The sequence below is a fragment of the Somniosus microcephalus genome, chromosome 13 (genome assembly GCF_052327205.1).
Source record: "Somniosus microcephalus isolate GS21.2 chromosome 13, FLI_Smic_1.0, whole genome shotgun sequence".
NCBI classification, from domain to species: domain Eukaryota; kingdom Metazoa; phylum Chordata; class Chondrichthyes; order Squaliformes; family Somniosidae; genus Somniosus; species Somniosus microcephalus.
Window position 1 is genome coordinate 30522016 of NC_140999.1, and position 23373 is coordinate 30545388.

Genomic DNA, 23373 nt, shown 5'->3' on the forward strand with positions numbered 1-23373 from the left:
GGGGATGCACAAGAGGCCAGAACTGGAGGAACGCAGTGTTCGCAAAGGGTTGTAGAGCTTGAGGAGATTAGAGAGATAGGGAGGGGTGAGGCCATGGAGGGATTTGAACACAAGGATAAGAATTTTAAAATTGAGGCATTGGTGGACTGGGAGACAATGTAGAGCACAGGGGTGATGGGTACTTAATTGGTTTTTTGTTATATACATAGTGGGACTTACTTCATTTATGAATATGAAGAATCCTCCATGCACCAGAGTACTGATCAATGTTCTAGAGAAGCCATGTGATGGGCAAAACCCCACCCAATAGACATTTTTGACACTGGTATGCTTTGATGTCAAGTGATGCTGAATCACATGGCAAGTCTACATTCACACTGTGTAAACGCCCTCCACGTGTTAAAGTGGCAGTTTGTTTTGACGTATTGCCTAAACTATGAAATGAAATAAATTTGCACATACAAATGCAGTGGGTGAAGATTCAAAGATGAATATAGCTCTACAAGATCATTTTACTTCCTTCATTCAGTATTCTCCACATTTCACTAAAGACTAACCCAATAGTACAGAAACCAGGCAATTCAGTTGTATTTTGCTAAAATTTATTCACTGTTTTTGTGGGGTTTAGGTTTGGAAAAGGCTGTTCTTTGCACAGCTCCCTCTGGTGAATAAATCCTAAATTAGCACACCCAGATCTGCAGCTTGAGATTAATGGGAACTTGGGTTTAAGCTTTGCATTTGGATCCTGCAACTCCACGGTGCACACCAAAGTGGTCTACAAAAAGCTGGGATATCTTGCAATATGTTGTAAAGTAGTATATATAATGGAGCAGGCAATTAGCAAATCATCATTCCATGCTTCTATACACAGAAGTACATTGAATTAAAGATGCTTTCATCATGTTCTTTGAAAAAAATATTTTGTTGCTGAAATATTACAGCATTCACCACATGAAAAAACTGCCTGAAAAACAGCTAAAAAAAAAACCACTTTAATTTTTTTTTTCATGAAGTTCTTACTCAACTTCAGGAATGACTCCTTGGCTTTGGACTCGCCTCTTTCCTAATCCTTAGACTCATTCCCAATATCTGGATTAATCCCAAGACTCAGTTCTCTCATGGCTCCAGGACAAGCTTCCTTATCCTGTTTTCACTTCATCAGCCTCAGGACCTACTCCTGTGCCTTGCTACTCCCTCCCAGCTTAGGCACCTCTCCCGCCCAAGATCCAGCTCTCTGCTTCTACTAGCAGCAGAGTCCCCCAGCTTTACCCTTCTGGCCGTAGACCTTCTGGCCTTAGGTCCCAGCTCCCTACTTCCTTGCAGCCTAGGTCTCGGCTCCCAATTTCTCAATCCTAACCACATATATCCAGTTTGTGTGTGCTTCAGAGGCTCTTTGATGTGCCGCTACTACTAGGAAGCTGTCGCTCTTGATCCAGCACAGCTGTGACTATCCATCCAGCCCTGTATAGACACATTCCAATCTCAGACTTTGACCTCCAGCTACCATGATATTGAACTGACCCGTGTTGCACACTCTGCTAGGGCTTGAGCAATGGCCACCAGCAGTAGCATGGTTGAGGGAACAGCTCAATTCATGAATATACATCACATGCACAAAAACACTTCACAACAGTGCCACTTGACTAATGTTTTTCTTCTTAAAGTTTGAAACATTAATATTGTAATTGTTGTAGCAAAATTAATGAAAAGCTTCAAAAAGATATCCAAGAAAATACTGAGTAGATCAAGCTACCAAGACAGTTTACCATAAATAGCCAACACTCCGAGCAGAAATTGTTGTTCCTTTCCTAGGGAAAGATAAACTGCCACTCTAAAGCATGTGAAAGACTCGTATGCAGCATGAGAACCTCATGGTCATGGTTACTAGGGCTTACCAATAACAAAAAACATCACTAGCAGGCATCATCCATCACATGATTTCTCTAGAATATTGATCAGGAACAGGTTCAACTTCATGAGGTTGTGAAGAATGCTGAATACAGAATGTTTGATTGTAGTAATCCCTGATTAACATGATTTAAATAAGTTAAACTTTTTGAGTTTAGAAGTGATTTAGTCTCTCCATAACTGACATCAGTCACTGATAAATATGCATCCAAGCTAAACCAGGCAATACCTAAAATGCTCATCCTGTTTGGGGGGGGGGGGCAGGGGGAAAGAGACAGAGACAGGAACAGGGAGAGAAAGAAACAGGAATAGAAAAATTCACCTGGCTAGTACAAGCGCTCCAAAGGTACACACAAGTGCCAAGTCCAACACTTAGCACATTTAGGGAAGACCAGTCCACTAGGTTTAAATAAAAGTCATCCTGAAGTTCTGGTGCATCAAGAACTTTAAATGGAATCTTTGAGATTTTTCGAGTAGGCTTTCTTGGTGACCGCAGCAATTTTTGGCTGTTCAAGAAAGAAATATACAAAATTAAATGCTGAACAGAATAGCAGCATGTACCATCTTTACGTCTGATAATGGTTAATGTCCATGTCCTGTGCTACCACTGGTTGCATTCTGCTCATTTTAGGAAAAGGCCACTCTTCATTGTTGGTATAATTTTCTTGTGACCGTTCATAAATGGGTATTGAAAAACTTTGAAATTAATTTTTGTTCAGAAAAAAATATTTAACAATATTTAGAATATTAGTTATTTAAACCACCTAAAAGTCTCAGATTAAAGAAATGGGGGTGGGGGGTGAAATTAGATCTACTTTTGCCCATTTCTCAGGTGCAAAACGGGGGTACATGAAACTTTCGATTTACCGGCACCTAAATAACTGGAAATCTCGGTTAACCGGAAAAATTCAGGAGTAGGTTCAGGTAAGTTTTACTTCATATTGTACTTGCCTTCCTCGATCTGTTGTTGTGCAAGGGTGTGGCTGCAGCTGTTGCTAAGCTACAGAGACGCTTGGAACTTGTGGCCATTGTTCTGCACCTGTTGCTAAGCAACAGGGTTTGTTGCTTTATACGGAGCTCTCCGTATCTTTTACTATAGCTCTCGGTTATCCGGAATTTTTGATGAACCGGCACCACGTCGGTCCCGTCAGTGCCGGATAAAAAAAAGTTTCCTGTAAAAGGACCAATTTCATGGGGCCATGTCCCGTGCATTAAGGACGCCTGAAATACAAAGTGACTTGGGCAATATTCAGGCGTGGCCAGCAGCCACCTTACACATTTGTCAGACTCCTTGCATATGCTAGTGAGGGACCGGTTTAAGGACCCCTAATCAAAATTAGTCAGAAACTGAACAGAGCACGCGCTGGGCAGGCTCCACACAGTTTTTCGGGTCCTTCTGCGGTCTAATAAGCGGTCCTTAAAGGGGATCGTTGGAGAGACCACCAAGTTTTTCTTTTTAACTTACCTTAATGTGGAGCTCCACCGCACTACTCCGGGCATATAACAGCCTGCATTCGCCCCCTCCAGTTTGTCTCCTCACCCCCTCTCCCTGGACCTACCCAAGGCCTGGTTATCATACCCAGCCCAACTTGAAACAGAGGGAATATCAAGAAAGAGCAGACATTTTAAACTTAATCAATTATTTTGAACTCATGAATTTAAATCCATTCACCTACGCCATTAATTTTCAGTCTAAGTGGTTGTGGCCAGTGGTGTAAATCCAGGAAATTCGCGATCACTATTGCCTGGACTGGAGAGCAAAGCTACGATAATCAATTTTGCATGGTTTCAACTAGGGTATCCGCAGAGCAGCACAAAAGTCTCAAGAAATTATGTCATGGAGCGAATAATGGCACAACTCCTTTACACCATAATTTTCAGGACCTTTGCGTTGGAAAAGGAACCCGATGCTATAGATGCACCATTCCAACGAGAAAGGAAATCTCTAGGAGATTCTGGACCATTGCCTCAGGTTCAATTTTCTATTCTTAGCGTCATATTCGTCTACAAGGTTTTCCTCAGGCCTCCATCATGATGGAAAGAACAGGCTGGTTCAAGATCTAGATATCTGGTGACAGTTCCTGGGGCCAAGTTGGATTAGGTAGATTTCAAGGATCCATTTAAGAAAGATCACAAAACTGTTCAGCAAATTAAACAAATCAATAGCGAATTGCTGGCTGAAGTCATCGAAAGCAGCATTCCAAGCTCCAGATTAAAGGAGAGCCAACAAAAGAGAATGGTAAAGAAAACAAGTCCAAACACACGTACAGTTCAGATTCAGTACACAATTCTGCCGTTTAATGTACTAATGTGCATATTTAGATATTAGTTGAACAATGAGTTTAGTAATTCCAAAACAGATTAAAAATGAAAAGTGTCTGCAACAAGAAAGCGCCATTTGGCTACTGGAGCTCGAGTCTCTAGCATCTTAATTCCAATATATATCAAGCTACTGATATTAAATGTCAGAATATCTACTCATTTCCATAAAAGTTGCAATAAAAAACTGAAAATGAAGAAATTTTGTGTGAACTTTCAGTAACAAAATTTAAAATTGTTCAGAGATAAATAATTTCAATATACAGGCTATTTGAAATGTAGTATTACTGAACAATTAGAATTCCCATTACAAAATGGCATAGTGAGCTAGGTTACCTTTTATTGCTAACAGGAGATAAGGAGTACGGTGAAATGTCATTTCCATCGTCAGGACTTGCACGCTTAGTGCTGAGCGAGTACTAGAAAATAAAATCAATACAAGATACCAACATTGATTAAGACGACATTAAACAAAGCATTTGAATTCTGCAATGGAAACCTATTTCAGTTTTTTTTTTAAATTCCCGATGGGGAACACAAAAGTGGTTTAATGTAGTCCTTGGCGAGACCGAGAACAAAGCTCGTTCAGCAGATCTGAAGTTTTAATACAGATCTTTCATTTTCAATGATGCAATACAGTCAACATTCAAAGAATAATCAGTCCATAGAACCATAAATGGAATTGGGATGAATATGGATTTTACTTCCATTTAATTCAACCATTTCAGAAAGAACACAAGGAAGCACAATATCGGAGAACATCTCAAATGCCTGTCAAACCCACTCTTCTATAAAACATGCACAATTTATCCTATCATGGACTCCACACTACCCATTTAAGGTTCCATAAGAAAATTTTGAAAAAATGCTTTATACAATACCATAGCATTACCAGCAGCAATGCAAAATGACATGTACATTGCTATCTCACACAGAATGAGTGCTTGGAGTTCTGGACAATGGCAGAAGAGTATGCTATTATTTCATGTGCCGGAGAAGGACACTCAGAAGTGGGGTGATAGATGAGTGAACAAGGAGACTAGCAAATGTAAAGCAGAGAGGAGGAATGGAAGATGCAATCAGTGATAGGCTGATGCTCTACATCCAACAAAACATTTCCCACACCCTGACCCAACACCTTTAAAAAAGGTAGCTGCTGCTTCTTACATTTCAGCTAATTTATTACCCATTCCTAGGTTTTATTCTCATTAGCTCCAACCAAAAAAAATAACTTGCATTCATATAGCACCTTTAATGCAGAAAAAATGTCCCAAGGAGCTTCTGTGAAGCATAAGCAGACAAAAATGGACACTATGCCAGATAAGGAGATATTAGGAGAGATTACTAAAATCTTTGTCAAAGAGATATGCTTTAAGGAGGGTCTTAAAAGGAGGAGCTGGAGGGGTTAAGGGAGGGAATTCCAGGCCGTAGGCTCTAGATGGTTAAAGGCATGGCTGCAAATGATGGAAAGAGAGAGCGGGGGAATACACAAGAGGACAGAGTTCTTGGAGGGTTATAAGGCTAGAGGAGATTGCAGAAATAGGGAGGGGCAAGGCCATGAAAGGATTTAAACACTAGGAAGAGAATTTTAAATTTGAACTAGAAGCCAATGTAGGTGAGCAAGCAGAAGGGTGATGAATAAGGGGGTCTTGATACAGGATAGGATACAGGCATCAGAGTTTTGGAACAGCTTATGTTTATGGAGGGTGGAGCATTGGAGGCTGGCTAGGAGAGCATTGGAGTAATCAAGTCTGGAGGTATGCATGATGGTTTGAGAAGCAGGTGAGCTAAAGCAGGGGTGGAGCCAGGCAATGTTATGGAGATGGGAGTAGGCAGTCTTTGTAATGTAGAGTATATGAGCTCAGTGCTCAGCTCGGGGTCAAATAGTTGCGAACAGTCTGGTTCAAACTGAAACAGTGGCCGGGAAGGGGAATGGAATTGGTGGCGAGGGCCGAAGACATTGGCTTCAGTCTTCCCAATGAGGAAATTGTGGCTCATCCAGGACTAGATGTTGGACAAGCAGTCTAACACAGGAGTGGGTGGGTCGAGAGGTAGAGCTGGTTGTCATCAGTGTACATTATAGAACCTCATCCCATGTCTTCGGATGGTGTCACCAAGGAGCAGCAGGAGGAGGAGGAAGAAGAGGCCATGGATAGAACCTTGGGGGACTCCAGAGATAACATTGCAGGGGCAGAAAGAGAAGCCATTGGGGAGATGCTCTGGCTATGATAGGATAGGTTAAAAAAAATTGTTAACGAGTAAAACTGCCATTATAAAACAGCAGCAGTGCAGGTAAACAGACTAAATTGTTCTGTTTTGAGGAATGAGCAGTTCATACCTTGAATAAACTTTTCTTTTCAGGTGTTGAAGGCTGTAATCTTCTATCTTCTGTTTGAGGGTCCTGAACTTTTTCAATCCCTGCCCCAAGCAGCTCATTTTTAAGTAACGCAGAATAAGCAAGTCCATCTGTCAAGTAAAACAGAGCCAGAGGAAAAGTAAGAAAATCTAAATTTAAAAAAGCTCAAGTAAGAATGCACAGTTTTTACTTACAGCACTTTGCTAAAGAGTTTGTTTTAATACTTGTAAGGGCTTTTATCCTGCTGCATTTTACAACAAGCAAGGCTGAAAGAACTTTAAACGGGGAACAGGAAAGCTGGGTGGTTTATCAACATTAAATGTAGTGTCTTTCAGTGCAGTAACGTTATTAGTTACAGCTGATTTGTTAACTGCCAGTGGGCATCACAGCGGACAGTGAAGGGCAGATGTTTTCTGTGATCAATTCAGGTGACTTGAAATAATATGGGGTCCAACTGAATGATACAGGGGAGTATTATAGTTTCTACATCTGACACTACAGTTAAGCAAAGTTTCACCAGCTGTTTCCCAAACACAACAGTTTAATTTCTGCAACAAACAAGTTTACCCTTGATTTAGGGATAGCTGGATCACATACATGAGACATTAAATATGACCACTGTTTAATAAACTGATTATTTAAAAATCACATTATCATGAGAGCTAGGCAACTGACTAAGTGTTTTGAAAAAGTGGATCTCCTCAGGACAAAGCAAATTTCCCTCAGAGTATATTTTAACTTTCAAACCAAAATTTCACATTTAGCAGATTTCATTTTCAGGCTTTCTTCATTTCTATGTTCACCAAGAAAGGTTTTTAAATTGAGCAGCGCGCATTGTAGTGGTCATAACAGTTATAATATCCCTACTTACACCCACTATTGAGTACACATTTCAGTATTATGCAGAGGCCTGCTTTAGTTCAGTACAATTTCTCTACAATTGTGTGTGAATAGTTAGTGATGATCATTTGAAAATTAGAGCATCTCAATATAAATTTTGCATGTCACCTCCCTATGCTACAAAGCAGTGTGTGCAGTGAAGGCATACAACACGTGACAGTTTATGTACAACAAAGTGGAGAATGATTAAAAAAAATTATATACTAGTGGATCTTCTATGGCAGCTTTGCCCAAAGAAATTCAAGACACAGCACATTTCCATCAGAGTACATTAGTGATGTTGTTGGTATGAAGATCAAAAGGTCCATCTAGTGGTAGAAGTGTGCAGCTGAAGGCAGTGCAACACTCCCACAGTACTGTACTGGAATGTCAGCCTAGATTATGAACCCGCAACCGTTTGACTCAGAGGTGAGAGTGCTACCTTTCAGCTAATGCTGACACCTAACCATTTAGTCTCATCCCGCTACCATTTACTCACACACTAAGTTTTTTCTTTTTCAAATATGTATCCACTTCCCTTTTAAAATCCATTATGGATTCTGCTTCCCCCAATGTTTCTCAACAACCCTCAGCATAAATTGTTTTCTAACCGCTCCCTTTACTCTTTTGGGGATGATGAGCCTCGGTTTTATTCAAATCCTAATTTTAAAGCATTACAGTTTAATATAATTTAATATCTTATTCTTTGGCCATTACAAACATTGAAAAATAGTCAAGATTGAATGTTTTACAAAACATTAAGTTAGGAATTAAATGCACACATGCCTTTAAATGTTTTTATATTAAGTGGTTATAACCAACCATTCAGACCTTCCCTCCCAAGTATCTGTATGCATTTTCTTTCTGCTTTTTGCACTTTGTACACATTGTTGAAGTTGGTGAAGGAGCAATGGAGGTAAACTTGGGTCATCGGTGCATCGCTGGGTTAATGTGGACTGTTACAGTGGTTGGTCCATCTGACTGCCCAGAATAGTGAGTGATGATCCCTTTGGGGTGGAGGGTAAAAGGTAGAGGGTGAAGAAGGAAAAACAGGAGTGGACAGAGGCAACCCTGCTACACTCTCATTCCTGTAATTATCTTCATACATTATTGGTCTTCATTTCCAACCTCAACAGCAAAATAAATTAGTTCCCACACACTATTGTTTTACCTTTATGTTGTAGGAACGGAGGTTCCTAACTGAAGAATTGAGATCGACTCAGAGAATCAATAACAATGAAATTTAATGAACAAACGAAGCTGAACAGTAAACTGCTGGATACACTGTAAACAGGTCTGGTCTTGCTGGAAGCTCCTCGAGGACTGCTAGAATATTCCGGTCGCTGGTGTCATCACGTTCTTCCCGCCGTTGGGAGATCACGTGATGGGCGGCATGACGTCACCACGCAGAGTAAAGGAAACAAGCCATAGTACAGTTAACAGATACATTAAAGGTACAGCCGTGGGCTGCACTACATTGCTGTTAAAGGAATTATATATAACTGTCCCGAGTCTCCTGGTGGTTCTGCCACATGCGCCCCCCCAGAATTGTCTTTAACAGAAAAGGTGAGACGAGAAGGGGGTCTGACGAGTCTGTCCGACCGACTTCGATACTCTGGCAGCTGCAGTGGAGCACTGGAGGACGAGCTGGTAGTCGGCCGTGGCTGAGGTGGTGCAGCAGGTGTAGGTGAGAAAGTGGTTGGCTTGCGTTGAACCGGTGCGGCGGGCAAAGGCGAATTAGCGGATGACTGTAGCTGCACCGGCCTGGCGGCTGCCGGTGGACAACCACGTCGAGGTGGCTGAGCAGTTACGACTGGCTCGCTCAGATCCAGATGAGCCGGTTTCAACCGATCTATGGAGATGTGATCGGGCTTCCCTCCGACGTCGACTGTGAAAGACTTGTCTCCTGCCGAGATAACGCGGAAAGGACCAGCGTAAGGCGGTTTGAGCGGATCCCTGTGAGCATTTTGCCGAATGAAAACATATGCAGCGCTCTTCAGCTCCGCCGGGACATAGGAGCGTTGCAGGTCATGATGGGACGTAGGCACTGGAATGAAATTCTTAGCTGCTTCTTGGTGGCTGACGAGCTGCTGAGCTGCAGACCAAGGTTCCGTGTGAGGAGGAAGAAAATCCCCAGGGACCCCGAGTGGTTGACCGTAAACCAGCTCGGCGGAGGAAGATTGCAGGTCGTCCTTAGGCGCCGTGCGCAGACCCAAAAGCACCCAACGGAGCCTGTCCACCCATCCAGCACCACGGAGACTAGCACGCTATGCAGCTTTAAGGGACCGGTGAAATCTCTCACACAGGCCGTTCGCCTGTGGATGATAGGCGGTGGTGCGATGAAGCTTGGTACCCAAACCTTGAGCCACCGCGTTCCAAAGGTCAGAGGTAAATTGTGGCCCACGGTCGGAGGAGATGTCGGCCAGTACCCTGAACCGAGCCACCCAAGACGAGATGAAGGCCCTGGCGACGTCCGCCGATGTGGTGGCAACCAAAGGAATTGCCTCTGGCCACCTGGTGGTGCGGTCTACCACGGTGAGGAGATGAGTGAAACCGCAAGAAGGAGGAAGAGGACCCACCAGGTCCACGTGCACGTGGTCGAAGCGCCGCTCTGGAACCGGAAAAGTGGCAACCGGAGCTTTAACGTGGTGTTGGATCTTGGACTTCTGGCAACTCACGCAGGTATTGGTCCAGTCACGGACGTCGAGATGCATGCCTTTCCAGACAAACTTTTTTGCCATGAGCCGTTGTGACGCCCTCATGCCAGGGTGCGACAAGCCGTGAATTGCATCGAAGACGCTCCTGTGCCATGCGGCTGGTACAATTGGTCGGGGAACCCCCATCGAGACGTCGCAAAGAATCGTGGTGCCAGCGGCCTGGAAAACGACGTCAGCCACTTGAAAACTGGAAGGAGTGGTCCGGTATGACTGCACCTCAGGGTCTGCCATCTGTTCTTCTGCCAAACCAACATAGTCGATTCCCAGGTGGACTGCGTGGACCGGCGCGCGGGAGCGACAATCCGCCACCAGGTTGTCCTTGCCAGACACATGTTGTATGTCTTTTGTAAATTCCGATATGAACGTGAGGTGACGTTGTTGCCAAGCTGACCATGGTTCAGCGGTCTTGGCCATGGCAAACGTCAGCGGCTTGTGGTCCACGAAAGCCGTAAATGGGCGTCCCTCCAATATGAAACGAAAATGGCGGATAGCCAGGAAAAGAGCTAACAACTCCCTATCAAAGGTACTGTATTTGCGTTCATTTTTCCGCAGCTGGCGGCTGAAGAATGCCAGCGGCTGCCACGTGCCGCTGACCCATTGTTCCTGCACTGCCCCGATGGCGTGGTCAGATGCGTCCGTGGTAAGGGCGATGGTGGCGCCCGGAAGAGGATGTGCCAGCATGGTCGCAGCAGCCAAAGCACCCTTAGTGTTGACAAACGCCTGGTCCATCTGGGGTGTCCAGCAGATGGGGTCTTTACCCGCTTTACCCTTCAGGGACTTGTACAAAGGCTGCATCAATTGGGCTGCCTTGGGGACGAAACGATGGTAAAAATTGACCACCCCCCAGGAATTCTTGAGTGCCCGGACGGTCTGAGGTCGCGGGAACGAGGTAACCGCCTCCACCTTCGTTGCCAGCGGGACGGCGCCTTCCGAGGTGATTTTGTGTCCCAGAACTGGCACTTGGCCGGGTTGATGATTAGGCCATGCTGGCTGAGGCGTGTGAAAAGGGAACGCAAATGCGTAATGTGCTCTCCCTTGTTGGTACTGGCAATTAGGATGTCGTCTATGTTGTGTCTGTGTGTTGATAGAGACACTGAAGACAGGAGTTGGTTTCATAGGTGTTTACTAAACAAAGTCTGGAGGGGAACTAACTGATACAACACAATATACAGGCTTATATAGCCCGAGTGGCCATTACTGGCATTACAGTACACATGGGGCTCTTAAAGGCACATACACTACAATTCCTCCCTTTTAGCCAACCAGTACATAATATTTTAAGTAATTATGAATTACATGTTACAAGAAAAATAATCTACACATTGCTGCAGTTAATTAATTATAAGTCAGTCTCTCTGGAGGCTTCCTGACTCGGTCCGGATAACGCCTCGGTGGTGTAGTAGGTTCTTTTGGCAAGGCTGATTCGGCTTGAATGCCAGTGTCGGGTTCATCGGGTTCCAGTATCACCGGATCGGAGGTAGATATGGGTATCTCTACTTCATCGTTAGGCGTATAGAGTTGTGGGGTAGGTTGTCCCTTTTCGGATGACTCTATGATTTGGTCAGCATGGCACCTTATTATGCTTTCTCCGATGTCCACGGTATACATCAGCGGTCCTAGTCGTGTGCAGATAGTTCCAAGCTGCCATTTCTCGGTACGGTAGTCCCGGGCCAAAACTTGTTGACCTATCTGGAAAGGTTCTAGTTGGCCTTTCATTCATGCCTTGAAATTGCCGGTTCTCCACGTCCCTTCTGATGTTGGGCTTGGTCAAATCCAGCCGGCATCTTAGGCTTCTATTGAAGAACATCATGGCGGGAGTTTGGTTTGTAACCATATGTGTTGCATTCCTGTATGCGAACAAGAAGTTATCCACCTTGTGCTGAAGTTTTATGTCTTCATTACCCATGGCCTTTATGGCCTTCTTGAAGGTCTGGACAAACCTTTCAGCCAATCCACTGGTGGCGGGATGGTATGGGGCGGACGTGTAGTGCTTAACCCCATTGTTTTTTTAAGAACTTCCTGAATTCTTCAGACACAAATTGCGGTCCATTATCAGAACAGATCTGTTCCGGCAGCCCATTCCTGGCAAATATGGTCCTTAATACTGTGATGGTTTTGTCCGTGGTGGCGGAGGACATCTTTATTACCTCCGGCCACTTGGAGTGTGCATCAACTGCGATTAAGAACATTGAGTCCGTAAATGGACCAGCAAAGTCGATGTGTACCCTTTGCCAGGGAGATGAGGGCCACTCCCATGGATGTAGAGGGGCTTGGGGTGGAGCGTTTTGGACCTTCTGGCATCCTAGGCAGCTCTTGGTCATTTCTTTGATGTCTCCATCGATACCTGGCCACCATACAAACGCCCTGGCTAGGTTCTTCATTTTCACTCCACCCAGATGCCCCTTGTGAAGCTCCTTTAGAACTTTATCCTGGAGTTTGGGTGGAATCACCACTCTGGATCCACACATCAAGGTTCCTCGGCACACTGACAGCTGTTCTCTTCTTTGCGAGAATGCTGGCAACAGTGGTTCGCCATGTGCTGGCCATCCCTTCACTGTTAAATCGTAGACTCGTGCGAGAGTCCGGTCATTTCTAGTTTCCCTTTCAATGGCAGAATTTGTTACTGGTAGACATTCGACTATGGTAGAGTGGAAAATCTCCACTGGGTCTACGGTAGGTGCTTCTTCTACCATTGGCAACGGTAGGCGCGATAACCCGTCAGCATTCCCCATGCTGTTTTGATCCTTTGTATTCTATGTTGTATTGGTGTGCCCCTAGAAAAAGGGACCACCTCTGTAGCCTTTGCGCTGTCATAATGGGAACACCCTTTTTAGGGTTGAATATGGAGATGAAGGGTTGATGGTCAGTCAACAAGGTAAATTTTTGTCCGTGTAGGTAATGGTTGAATTTCTTCACTCCCCATACCAGGCTGAGTGCTTCCCTGTCGATTTGGGCATAGTTACGCTCAGCTGAGTTCAATGAGCGTGACGCAAAAGCTATCGGCCGTTCCGAGCCATCAGGGAATTTATGCGATAATACTGCTCCTACGCCATAAGGCGATGCATCGCATGCCAGTCTGATTGGCAGTGATGGGTTGTAATGAGCCAAAACTTCTTTGGACGTGATTAAGTCTTTGCATTTATGGAAGGCACGTTTACAGTCTTCGCTCCATTTCCAAATTACTCCTGTTTGTAGCAGTTCATTAAGAGGGTGTAGAAGAGTTGATAAGTTCGGTAAAAATTTATGATAGTAATTTATTAATCCCAGGAATGACCTTAATTGTGAAACATTTTCAGGTGCTGGGGCTTTTATGACCGCTTCAATTTTTTCAGGTGACTTATGCAACCCTTCCTTATTAATTGTGTGGCCACAATATGATATTTGATTTTGGAAAAATTCGCACTTGGGGCGATTTGCTCGTAGGCCCCGTTCTCTCAGCCTAGTGAGCACCTGCTCCAAATTGGCACGGTGCTCGTTGTCGTTTTCTCCTGTTACAAGGATGTCGTCTAGGTAGCATTGAGTCCCCGGAATCCCTTGGAGGACTTGCTCCATAGCTCTTTGCCAGATAGCTGGAGCGGATGCTACTCCGAAAACCAGTCGATTGTACTGGTACAGACCTTTGTGTGTATTTATCGTGAGATATTTTTTAGAGGCCTCTTCAGCCTCCATCTGTAGATATGCCTGTGCCAAGTCAATTTTGGTGAAACGTTTCCCTCCGGATAGTGAGGCGAAAATATCTTCTATCCTCGGAAGAGGATACTGTACCGTGTGAAGGACCGGGTTTACGGTCACCTTGAAGTCTCCACAGATGCGAATTTTTCTCTGTTCTTCAGATTTATCATTATTCAATGCTTTCTTCATGACTGTAACGATGGGTGTTGCCCACTCGCTCCAATCTATTTTGGATAATACGCCTGCCTTTTCCAAATTCTCCAGCTCTGCCTCGACTGCTGGACGAATTGCGTATGGCACCGGTCTTGCCTTAAAAAACTTGGGAATTGCTGCATCTTCCACTTTTATTGAGGCGGTGATGCCTTTCAAGGTTCCTAGTTTCTCTTGAAACACTTCTTTGGCGTTGGCCAAGATGTCTTTTAATCGTTCAGGTATGGCGTCATCATCGTTTTTTTTCTTACTGGTCACCATCAGTGCCTGAATGGAGTGCCAGTCTAAACATATTTTCCTGATCCATTCACGTCCCAACAGCGGTGGACCACCATCTTGTAGAATGTATAAATACAACTTTTGTATTTCCTTGCCGTTGTATACAACAGGCACCCTTATTTTTCCTTTGGGGTATACTTTCTGCCCTGTATACGTTTTCAAGATAATGGATGTGTCTTTTAAAGGTATATGCGGAAATAGCCGCTCGTAATCCCGTCGATTTACGACGGTCAGAGCTGATCCTGTATCTAGCTCCATTTTAACTGGGGACCCTGCTATCGTGAGGGTAACCCAAATGGTCTGGTAATCATCTTTGGCAATTACATTATGTAATTTGAGACAGCTTAGTCTCTTGTTTTCGGAGTCGCTATCGCTCTTCGGAGCTACTGTCCGTCATCATTTGTACCTTTCTATACTTTTCTTTATTGATTTTTTTTTTTCCTGTCTGTGGATTTTTTTTGTCCAGATCGGCATACCCGTGCAATGTGTCCAATCTTTCCGCATTGCCTGCATGCTTTGTCCTTGAACCAGCAGTCCCTCTGGTCATGGGTGGATCTGCCGCAGCGATAACATCTCTCGAAACCCTGTGTCATTTCATGGGTGCCGAAGTCCTGTGTCTTTTGTTGTATCTCTGCAGCTCCTCTTGCAGCTGCTTCGTATGATACAGCCATACTGAAAGCCTTGTCCAGTGTTAAATCTTTTTCAGAAAGCAGCCTTTTCTGTGTTCCTTCACTTAAGAGACCGCAGACGAATTTGTCTCGAAGATAATCTGCTAGTCCTGCCCTGAATTGGCAGTGTTTTGATAGCTTTCTTAATTCGGTGAGGTAATCAGCGTTACTTTCATTCTTGTGTTGATTTCTCTTGAAGAATTTGAATCGTTCCGCTATCAGCAGCGGTGTTGGGTTTAAGTGCTCCTGTAGGGTATCAACAATTTCTTTAAAATTCTTGTCCTTTGGTTTGGCTGGCGTGATTAAATTTCGTAACAGCCTGTATGTCTTTGCGCCCATTAGATTTAGTAGTACTGAAGCTTTTTTTTCATCTTCTATTCCATTTGCGGTGCAATATACCTCCACTCTTTCCACATATGTGGTCCAATCCTCTATCTCGTTATCAAAAGCATCAATGTTGCCAGACTTAGGCATCCTAGAAAAAAAATGGCGCTTCCCGCGCTTTTCTTTCTTTTCTGCAGAAAAGATATCACAGATACCCCACAGTGCAGATAGAGGCCATTTCGGCCCATCGAGCCTGCACCGACACATATCCCACCTGATCCCCGTAACCCCTATACCAACACATATCCCACCCTATCCCCGTAACCCCACGTATTTAATCCTCCTAACACTAAGGGTCAATTTATCACAGCCAATCAACCTAACCCGCACATCTTTGGACTTGGCGCTTCCCGGCCGCTGCTGCCGATGACAAGGCTGTTTCCCGCGGTTACCGTTCTTTTTATTTATTTATTTACAGTTGGAGACTCGTTCCCGCCGGACTCTCTCTCTAGGTCTGAACGCCGACCTGCTCGCAGCGCCGGCCGTCTCCAGAGTGCTCCCTCCCCGTCTGTTACTGCTTGCCTCCGCTTTCGCTGCTTGGCCCAGCTGTAGAGCCAGCCGCTGGAGCCCCAGCCCAACGCCCAGGAAGGATTATTGCAGTACCTGCCACCAGCTTGGCTAGCTGGTGAAACTACAGCTTTTTCTTTTTCTTGATTTTTCTTCAACTTTGGACACCAGAGGAATCGATGTCCTTGAGGTGCTGCCGAATTGCAGGCAAGTCCGTTTCCAATTCATCGCCACTGTTGTGTCTGTGTGTTGATAGAGACACTGAAGGCAGGAGTTGGTTTCATAGGTGTTTACTAAACAAAGTCTGGAGGGGAACTAACTGATACAACACAATATACAGGCTTATATAGCCCGAGTGGCCATTACCGGCATTACAGTACCCATGGGGCTCTTAAAGGCACATACACTACAGTCTAGGTAGATGAAGATGAACGGAAGATCACGGAGTACTGAATCCATGAGAAGTTGGAAGGCTTGTGCTGTGTTCTTCAACCCAAACGGCATACGAAGAAACTCAAAAAGCCCGAAAGGTGTGATGACAGCTGTTTTGGGAACGTCCTGAGGATGAACAGGCACTTGATGATACCCGCGGACGAGGTCCACTTTGGAAAAGATGGAGTTTCCTGCCAAATGGGCCGAAAAATCTTGTATGTGAGGAATGGGGTATCGATCTGGCGTAGTAGCTTCATTCAGGCGTCTGTAGTCGCTGCATGGCCGCCATCCGCCACCTGGTTTAGGGACGATGTGTAAAGGTGAAGAACAAGGACTATTCGATCGCCGAATAATACCCAGCCGCTCCATTGTATGGAACTCCGCCTTCGCGGCCGCGAGTTTGCCGGGTTCCAGCCTACGAACTCGTGCATAAACTGGGGATCCTGTTGTGGTAATGTGGTGCGTCACACCGTGCCTAGTGACTGAGGAAGAAAAAGTGGGTCTGGTGAGCTCCGGAAACTCACCGAGGAGACGAGAGAACTCATCCAGAGATGGGTACGCACAGGCAACGGACCACGACACGGCGGTGCTGCGGCGGCAAGGGACCGAATGAAAAGTAGCCGCGTTGACCAACCGGCAGTGCCGGACGTCGACGAGAAAACCGTTGGCGCAAAGAAAATCAGCCCCAAGGATGGCCTGCGAGACCTTGGCCGTGACGAACTCCCAGACGAAACGCTGGCTGCCAAAACACAACTGGACCCTACGCTTTCCAAACGTGCGGATGGCCGCACCATTAGCTGCCTCAAGGGCGGGACCGTGGCCGCCTGTCTGAAGATCCAGATTCGACGCAGGCAGGATACTACACTGGGAGCCGGTATCGCAGAGAAAACGTCGAACTGACAGGGAGTCTGTGATGTAAAGGAGTTTTCCAGCGGAACCGATGGTCATTGCCACTCCGGCATGTCCCTTAGGCACGGTCCTCCTTCCCTGAAACCGCCAGTTTGAAGAAGATTTTTGTTCTGGCGAAAAACCGCAGGGAGGGCGGCAGCATCTGGCTTTCGCACCAAAACGAGCGTGGTATGAGCACCAGCCAGCCGACAGGAGGAGGGGGTCAGCGTCGCCCTTGTGGGGGATGAGCGCCTCGTGGCTGCGCAACCCTGTTGGGTTACCAGAAAATTTTTATCCGCCTCTGCAGCGAGTTCGGCACAGTCCGTGATCGCGGAATTGGCCAGCGCCGTCTGAACTGGTTCTGGCAGCTGGCAGAGAAACAACTCCCGGAACAGAAAGCATTCCGATTCCGAACCCAAGAGCGTGAGCATCTGGCTCATGAGCTCTGACGGCTTCGAGTCCCCAAGGCCGGGCATGGAGATGTCTGCGAGCGCGCTCCGACTTTGATAGGCCAAAACCCTGCAGCAACCGCGCTTTTAAAGCTTCATACTTGCCCTCGTCCGGTGGACTCCCGAGGAGGCTGACGACCCGCGAGGCCGTGGCGCTGTTGAGGGCGGAGACCACGTAATAATAACGGGTCGGATCCGCTACTATTCCCCGGATCGCAAATTGGGCTTCCGCCTGGAGGAACCACGCGGCTGGTTGCTGTTCCCAAAATTGCGGCAGTTTGAGGGTGACGGCGTTCGTGTCCATGTTGAAACTTCCACGAAAATCGTTCGCGGAAGTCGGGGTCACCAATGTAGGAACGGAGGTTCCTAACTGAAGAATTGAGATCGACTCAGAGAATCAAAAACAAATGAAATTTAATGAACAAACGAAGCTGAACAGTAAACTGCTGGATACACTGTAAACCGGTCTGGTCTTGCTGGAAGCTCCTCGAGGACTGCTAGAATATTCCGGTCGCTGACGTCATCACGTTCTTCCCGCCGTTGGGAGATCACGTGATGGGCGGCATGACGTCACCACGCAGAGTAAAGGAAACAAGCCATAGTACAGTTAACAGATACATTAAAAGGTACAGCCGTGGGCTGCACTACATTGCTGTTAAAGGAATTATATATAACTATCCCGAGTCTCCTGGTGGTTCTGCCACAATATTACATTTTTTTTTAAAGTCTGGACATAATCTGCAAAACTGCCTTTTCCGAATGTGTAAAGATTATAAAATCTTAGTTTTAACCTCGGATTTAACAAATGAATGAGGAATAACTAAAATAACTACAAAAACTACAAATGTATGTACTGAACCTTTGCCATTGTCAGAGGTTGCATCTTTTGCTTTTCTGTTTTGACTGGGTGATTTTTCATTTTCCTAGAACAGAGACAAAAATCAGAATATATTTTCAGTTATATGTATCCAATGCTCAATTTTACGCAGGTCATTCATGCAGCACCAACAACAACTTGTATTTATATAGTGCCTTTAACGTAGTAAAACATCCCGAGGTGTTGCAAAACATTCAATCTTGGCTGTTTTTCAATGGCCGAAGATATCAAATATTAAATTGTAATGTTTTAAAATTAGGATTTGAATAAAACAGAGGCTCATCATCAACAAAAGCATCTTAGAAATGGTCCCCAGATCTATTTATGAACGGTGATGTGCATTAATATGCTTGCGGATCAGTGTGGTTTTTTTTTTGCTACAGACCAATAATTGCTACTGGTCTGGCGATCTTAACCTAAAGCCAGATGTACAACTCAAAAGTGTTCAATACACATTAGTATTTGGGCCAGAGTGAACAATATAGTTTTACAACCGCCAAACCACATATGCTGTGATCAGCTAGCTACAATTACACTGACCATGAAAACAATCTAAAAAAAAAAATATGCTTACTGCTTTTTTTAAGCCCAAATTTGGTTAATCAATTAAGAAAGTGGTATGCATTAGGAGAGAACCTGGTCATTTCATTAATAAAATCACTGCTGACAAGATCCAAGCCACATTTATTATTAGGTGGGTTAACGGATAGATGGCAGACATTTTGTTAAAGCCCAAGTTCTATAGCAGCTCCGTAATTAGAGAGCTAGAAGTTTCAGCTTCAGAGTTCCAGGATACTTTTCAAAAGAAAGGACTGAGCCATGCAGCATTCTTCAAAGAAAATAAAACCCCCCACAATTCAGAGAACAATGGTGTCTTTCTACCTTCATATCCAATAACTCCTGGACCTTATACCACTGCTTGGTACACCAAAAAAATCTTAGCAAATGCGCAAGTTTACAGAGTGTCAAGTATATAGAACACAGACGTGGCATCATTTTGTACTCTAATAGGACGGGATCTACTTATAACGAGCTCTGGGCTAATAAAAATACTGGCACATTTACTACTTAATAACTACTAGCATGCTGTCTAGTGAGTTGACTATTTTAGTGGTTTATTATACATCTATATATATTTATATATAAATATTGCCTCTTACATGTATTTTGTCCATCATGCTTTGCTACAAAAGCAGAACAATTGCATGGAGAAAGACAGTCACTTAATACCCAAAATTTACAAGCATTTTTCACACTGCGCAGAAATTAAACTCTAATCAACCCAAGGATGATTTCTTTAAACGTAATTATATTCTGTGGTCTTAAAAGTACAGCAGAAAAATACATTGTGCATTATATAGTGTACAAGACTTCTCTTATTACTGTGGGAAACACCACAGAAGATCTGCTGCATTATATAAAAAGTCTCAATAAAACAAAGAACAAAAAGCAATTGTTGTAGCAAAAGTTCCACTAAGAATGAAAAGCTTCTGGAGCACAAAACCATGTGGCCTATCTGCAGTTTGTGACACCCACTCGTTCAGACAATTGTGCACACAAACTATAATTGCACATGACCTTTTACCTTATTCGTAACATTTAAGGCTCAAGATAATGTGACTCTGGAAGAACAATACTTTTTAAGCAGAAGCAAATTTCCACAAATAGAATAATTTAATCCACTTAAAATGGGCTAACCTTTATTCTGTTGTACTTTTCAACCATACTTTTGGTCATCTCCCCCAATCTTTCCACTACTGCTCATTGTCTGTTTCTCCTCTGGACGTTTTTCATAAAGGATTGCAGTTTTAAATTCCCGACGACTCCAAATAGAGAAAGATGCTAATCTTTGATAACACAACAGCAGCCATTCACTGGCAGACCTGTTGCAGCATTGGTTGAGCACCGCTCCCCCACCCCACATATCTGGAGAGTTGATTGGAGGGGCTCCCACATATCTGGAACTCTCTGTAGGGTAGATGGGAGATGGAAGAGGAGAAAAAAAGGTGGCTGGGAATTATGCTACACTGAAAGGACTTTCTACCAGTCAACATACACTTCACCTGGTCAATTCCATCTCTTTACACATCTATGTCCCACTCACTGTCTGGGAAAGGAGATAAGGTGGAGAATAATGTCAATCTACAAATTGGTGGCAATTCGCAGCAAATTTAGTCAGCCTACTTACATTCAAAAGGCAAGCCCAGGCACAACAGTAAGAGTGCTACTCACCTAAAAGGTTTTTAATCAATATAAGCTACTGAAAACCTGAAATTCCATTTGAACCCACAATAGAAATCAGTGAGCAGCAGGCTAGGGATTAATAATGTATTGTTACTTTACAGAATGTTGGTGGTAGAATAGCAATGGCAAGTAAGATATAGCTAACTTTATCTGGATCCACAAATATTGAGGGTTATGTTGAATAAGGAAGAATGGAAGTAGTGAAGCTCATTAAAGCAAGCATTTAAGGTCATTTTAATCTAGCTGGTTTCCCCCCCCCCCCAAAATGCCTACAATACTGAGTGCTTTCAGCAATAACATACATTTATTCTGTGAAAGTTTATACTCCAGTTTGCTGCTGCTCTTGAAGGAATAAACCGGTCTCCATTTTTACTTGGTGATGATACTGGTGAATTTGAAGGTGTTAATGTTCTTCTAACTTCCGATATCTGAACAAAATCCAGAAAGGGAGAATGGTGTTAAATTAAAATAAAAATAAAAATATAAAGGTCAAAATACAAAATCTACTATAAGATTAGAGGGTAGCATTATTAACTTATTCCACAGTAGCTTCAGGTCTCCCAACATTTTAGATTTCTTGAGTTTCGCCTCATGTTCAGAAACCTAGAAATAAAAACTGCAATACCAGAAATCTGAAATAAAAACAGAAAGTCCTGGAAATACACAACAGGTCAACATCTGTTAAGAGAAAACATAGGTTAATGTTTCAGGTGTGTTCTAAGAAAAAGGGTCTTGCGCCCAAAACATTAACCCATTTTTCCCCCCACCTTTACAGATGCTGACTTAGAAACCCAAAGTATCCAGTATGTGTCAACATAAATCCAAATTGATCTCCTACAGGACAGATTTGGCAAGATCTAATTAGAACACTGTTTTACAGACTCAAGAGTACATAAAAATTAAGAGCAGGAGTAGGCCATACGGCCCCTCACGCCGGCTCCGCCATTCAATAAGATCATGGCTGATCTACCTCAACCTCACTTTCGCGCCCGATCCCCATATCCCTTGATTCCCCTATGGCAAGGTTGTCTACTACCACCTATCTTATTCAATGTCCAATGTCTTCAATAATGTTTGGATGGCATCAGGGTGTCTCTTCCAGTCACTTTTTTTGGAATATTGTAGTGCTCCTTTTGCAGATGATATGGTGTTGCTGGCAGACTCACCTGGGGATATGGTTCACACTAGTTAACATCCTGAAAAAAAGGGTTAGCCAGTGTGATATGGTAGCGGATGCCCCTAACTGCAGTATTACGGCTTTGTAAAGCTCAATAAGGGACCTCATGATATTGATTGGAAGATACAATGGTTATCTGACCCATTATTGATTCATATTGGTACCTAGAGCCCCGATAGATGCCAATTTCTGCCTGGATACAGTCCTCTAGACCTCATTCAGAAGAAATGAAAGGCGCTTTTGATCTTCCTCCAATGACAGCAAAATCCAATGCAGGTTAAGTGTTTAGCGTACTAGAAGTGTCCAAACAGTTCATTATGGTGCAGAACCCCTGGGCATGCAATGGAGGGCTTCCTTCAAACTATGTGCGATATTCACAAGTTCACACGTGCTGGATCCAAGACCAAACTAGGAGGTAGATTTATGGCAAAAAGGGCAAGCAGGGAAAGAGGATGCCAGCCTATACCAACTGGTCACCAAGTACAGGCACATGTCTGTCAACCCCTCATGAAGGACAGGATTAAGCAGTTGATGAGCAAGCTTGGTACACAGCATGGCCCTTGGATGTCCAAAATATTTCTTATGATGCAAGAGGTCAACAGATTATGAAGAAACTCAGACTAGGCATAATAACAGCTGCTAGAAGATATTATCTGGTGGCTGGGTATCAGAACATGTGCCTATATATCCAGGGCTTAGTGCCTACCTTGATTGGGTTGTAAAAAGTAAGCAGTTTCTGCTGAAGTTCTGCACCTACAACTGGTGGAACCACTGCTCAATGGGACATGGTGGGCTCGAATTTCCAAGCCCCTTGGAGGCGGGAAAATTGCAGAATCGGAGGCCAGGAACCCATCCCGTCCCCGTGCCAATGTCCCAGGAGGCGGGTATCCTACCTGTGCTGGGAGCTGCCTCCCCGAGGCGGGAAGGGGATTAGTGCCAATTAACTGCCTGTTAACAGTTTTTTGCCTAATCCCTATTTTTAGCCCTAAAGTGTGGGCTTCCCGACAGCTCCGAACCACACCAAGTTAGCGAGGCGGACCATCGGTCTGAAGGGGTTGGAAGGGTCGAGATGTCCGTTGTGCAGGTGAGTGATGGGTGCATGTGTGCAGAGGTAAGTGTGTGAGGTAAGTGTAAAGTGTTTTAATAAGTTTTACTTACCTTTACTTTCTCCTGCAGGCTTCCTCCCTTCAGTTCTCGGAAGTCCCTCAGCTCACCGGCACAGAAAGCAGAATGGCCGCTGAACTGTCAAAAGCTGCAGCCTCTGCTTTCTGGTCTGGAGAGCTCTCTAACTGAGTCTGAGTAGAAGGACTCAAGTTAGAAGACAGATTGTCAGTGTTTGACAGCTTCACAGAGCTGTCAAACGCTGATTTTTCATCTGTCAAAAGCTCTTGACAGATGAAATGTCAA

General features: G+C 44.4%; 1 protein-coding gene across 4 annotated transcripts in view; it reads right to left on the reverse strand.

The window, feature by feature from the left end:
• fzr1a (fizzy/cell division cycle 20 related 1a) overlaps nt 1-23373 on the reverse strand; it is a 56710-nt gene that overhangs the window by 20551 nt on the left and 12786 nt on the right. For 3 of the 4 annotated variants that reach the window (XM_086004719.1, XM_086004718.1, XM_086004717.1), the window contains exons 3-7: nt 21092-21217; nt 18528-18591; nt 6566-6693; nt 4564-4646; nt 2231-2414 (exon numbers count right to left, since the gene is read on the reverse strand). In XM_086004719.1, coding sequence (XP_085860845.1) covers nt 2231-2414; nt 4564-4646; nt 6566-6693; nt 18528-18591; nt 21092-21217 — 585 coding nt within the window. The remainder of the gene's footprint in view (nt 1-2230; nt 2415-4563; nt 4647-6565; nt 6694-18527; nt 18592-21091; nt 21218-23373) is intronic. The other variant, XM_086004720.1, reaches the window with a different exon arrangement.